Source organism: Drosophila guanche, unplaced genomic scaffold, assembly GCF_900245975.1.
Source record: "Drosophila guanche unplaced genomic scaffold, DGUA_6, whole genome shotgun sequence".
NCBI classification, from domain to species: domain Eukaryota; kingdom Metazoa; phylum Arthropoda; class Insecta; order Diptera; family Drosophilidae; genus Drosophila; species Drosophila guanche.
The window spans coordinates 1-1539 of NW_022997695.1; the positions used below are offsets into that span (position 1 = coordinate 1).

The following is a 1539-nucleotide window of genomic DNA, read 5'->3' on the forward strand; positions in this document are numbered from 1 at the left end:
TCCTCTCTTCGACCGGTAAGAATTTTAAACTATTTTTTTCTATACTACTTGGGTTAATATGCTTAATTTTTACAACCTCCAATAGCGCTTCCTTCACTTCCTCGCGGGCTTCCGTCCCGAGCTCTGATATCCCGCCTTCATCATGCCCGTTCTTGAGTTTCCCGAGCAGTTGGGACACTTCGGCGTGTACGTTTCGGGCTTTCCGCAGAGATAGCAGAATACTCTGCGTTCCTTGGCCATACACTCTCGAAACCCGTGGCCAACTTCTCCGCAATTCCAGCAGCCCAGCCTCGGCTTCGCTGTCAGGTGGGTTTCCTCAACCATCACCTCTTCCTCTCCTTCCAACAGCTCCTCCGACTCTGGCTCGATCTCCTCCACTCGCTTACCGGATTGTTGGAACTTCAGCGTCGGGCGAAAAGCTGACCTTCGCTCGCGTCTGCGGAANTTGGGACACTTCGGCGTGTACGTTTCGGGCCTTCCGCAGAGATAGCAGAATACTCTGCGTTCCTTGGCCATACACTCTCGAAACCCGTGGCCAACTTCTCCGCAATTCCAGCAGCCCAGCCTCGGCTTCGCTGTCAGGTGGGTTTCCTCAACCATCACCTCTTCCTCTCCTTCCAACAGCTCCTCCGACTCTGGCTCGATCTCCTCCACTCGCTTACCGGATTGTTGGAACTTCAGCGTCGGGCGAAAAGCTGACCTTCGCTCGCGTCTGCGGAAAAGGTGCTCCACCTCTACACACTCTTCCCTCAGCTGCTCCAGGTTCCGGACTCGGATCGCGTACACATAACGAGCGATCTCCTCCTCGAGTCCCTTCTTGACGACTCTGACCATCTCAGAATCTGCTATTGGGGTGATCAGTCTTGCAGCTAGCTTCCGCATCGCTCGAAAGTAATCTTCCACCGATTCTCCAGGTTCTTGCCGTCGCTCATTCAACGCACGCAGCCGCTCGTATTGCCCACCTACTGCACGGAATCGGGATACCAGCTCGTCCTTTAAGTCCTCCCAGACTTCTGGAGGCCTCTCTCTTACAAACTGCCAGTACCACTCGGCAGCACGTCCTCTCACCAGATGGTGAAAATTATCAAGGACTTCGTCCCACGAGCGTCGACTCTGCCTCTGGAGAAATTCGACCCGAAAGACAAAATCCTCCACCGTCAGTTTGGCCGGGTCTGGGTCGCCGTCGAAATGGATGTCCCATTTGTCGACGCGTCCCCATCTCGGCTCTCTCCACTCGTCTCGCCTCTCGTAGGGCGTCGTGTATCGCCGAACTCCGCCGTCTCCTGCTGGTTCACGTTCAGGTACCATCGGTCTCGTTTCCAGGTCGCCATCTTCCACCCTGCGTGACCAATATTGGCTCAGTCTCTCCGGCTTCCTCGGAGGCGCTTGTGGAATATGCTCCTGTTGTTCCACGGAACCTTTGGGTCGGGTGCCGGTACTCTGTCTTCGCCATTCTGGAGCCTTCGCACCGCCTTCTCTGCCATTCGGACCATCCTCCCAGCCCAGATCCTGGATCAGCTCTCCCTTCTGGCGCAGGGG

At 55.9% G+C, this 1539-nt stretch overlaps 1 protein-coding gene across 1 annotated transcript; it reads right to left on the reverse strand.

Annotated features, from left to right (window-relative positions):
• Positions 1-7: 7 nt before the first annotated feature.
• Positions 8-1531, reverse strand: LOC117591728. Its single transcript, XM_034285044.1, has 2 exons — positions 455-1531; positions 8-178 (listed from the first exon to the last, which is right to left on the reverse strand). The coding sequence occupies exons 1-2, from the start codon at positions 1306-1308 to the stop codon at positions 94-96; spliced, it is 939 nt and encodes a 312-aa protein (XP_034140935.1). The 5' UTR covers positions 1309-1531; the 3' UTR covers positions 8-93.
• Between the last annotated feature and the right edge of the window lie 8 nt (positions 1532-1539).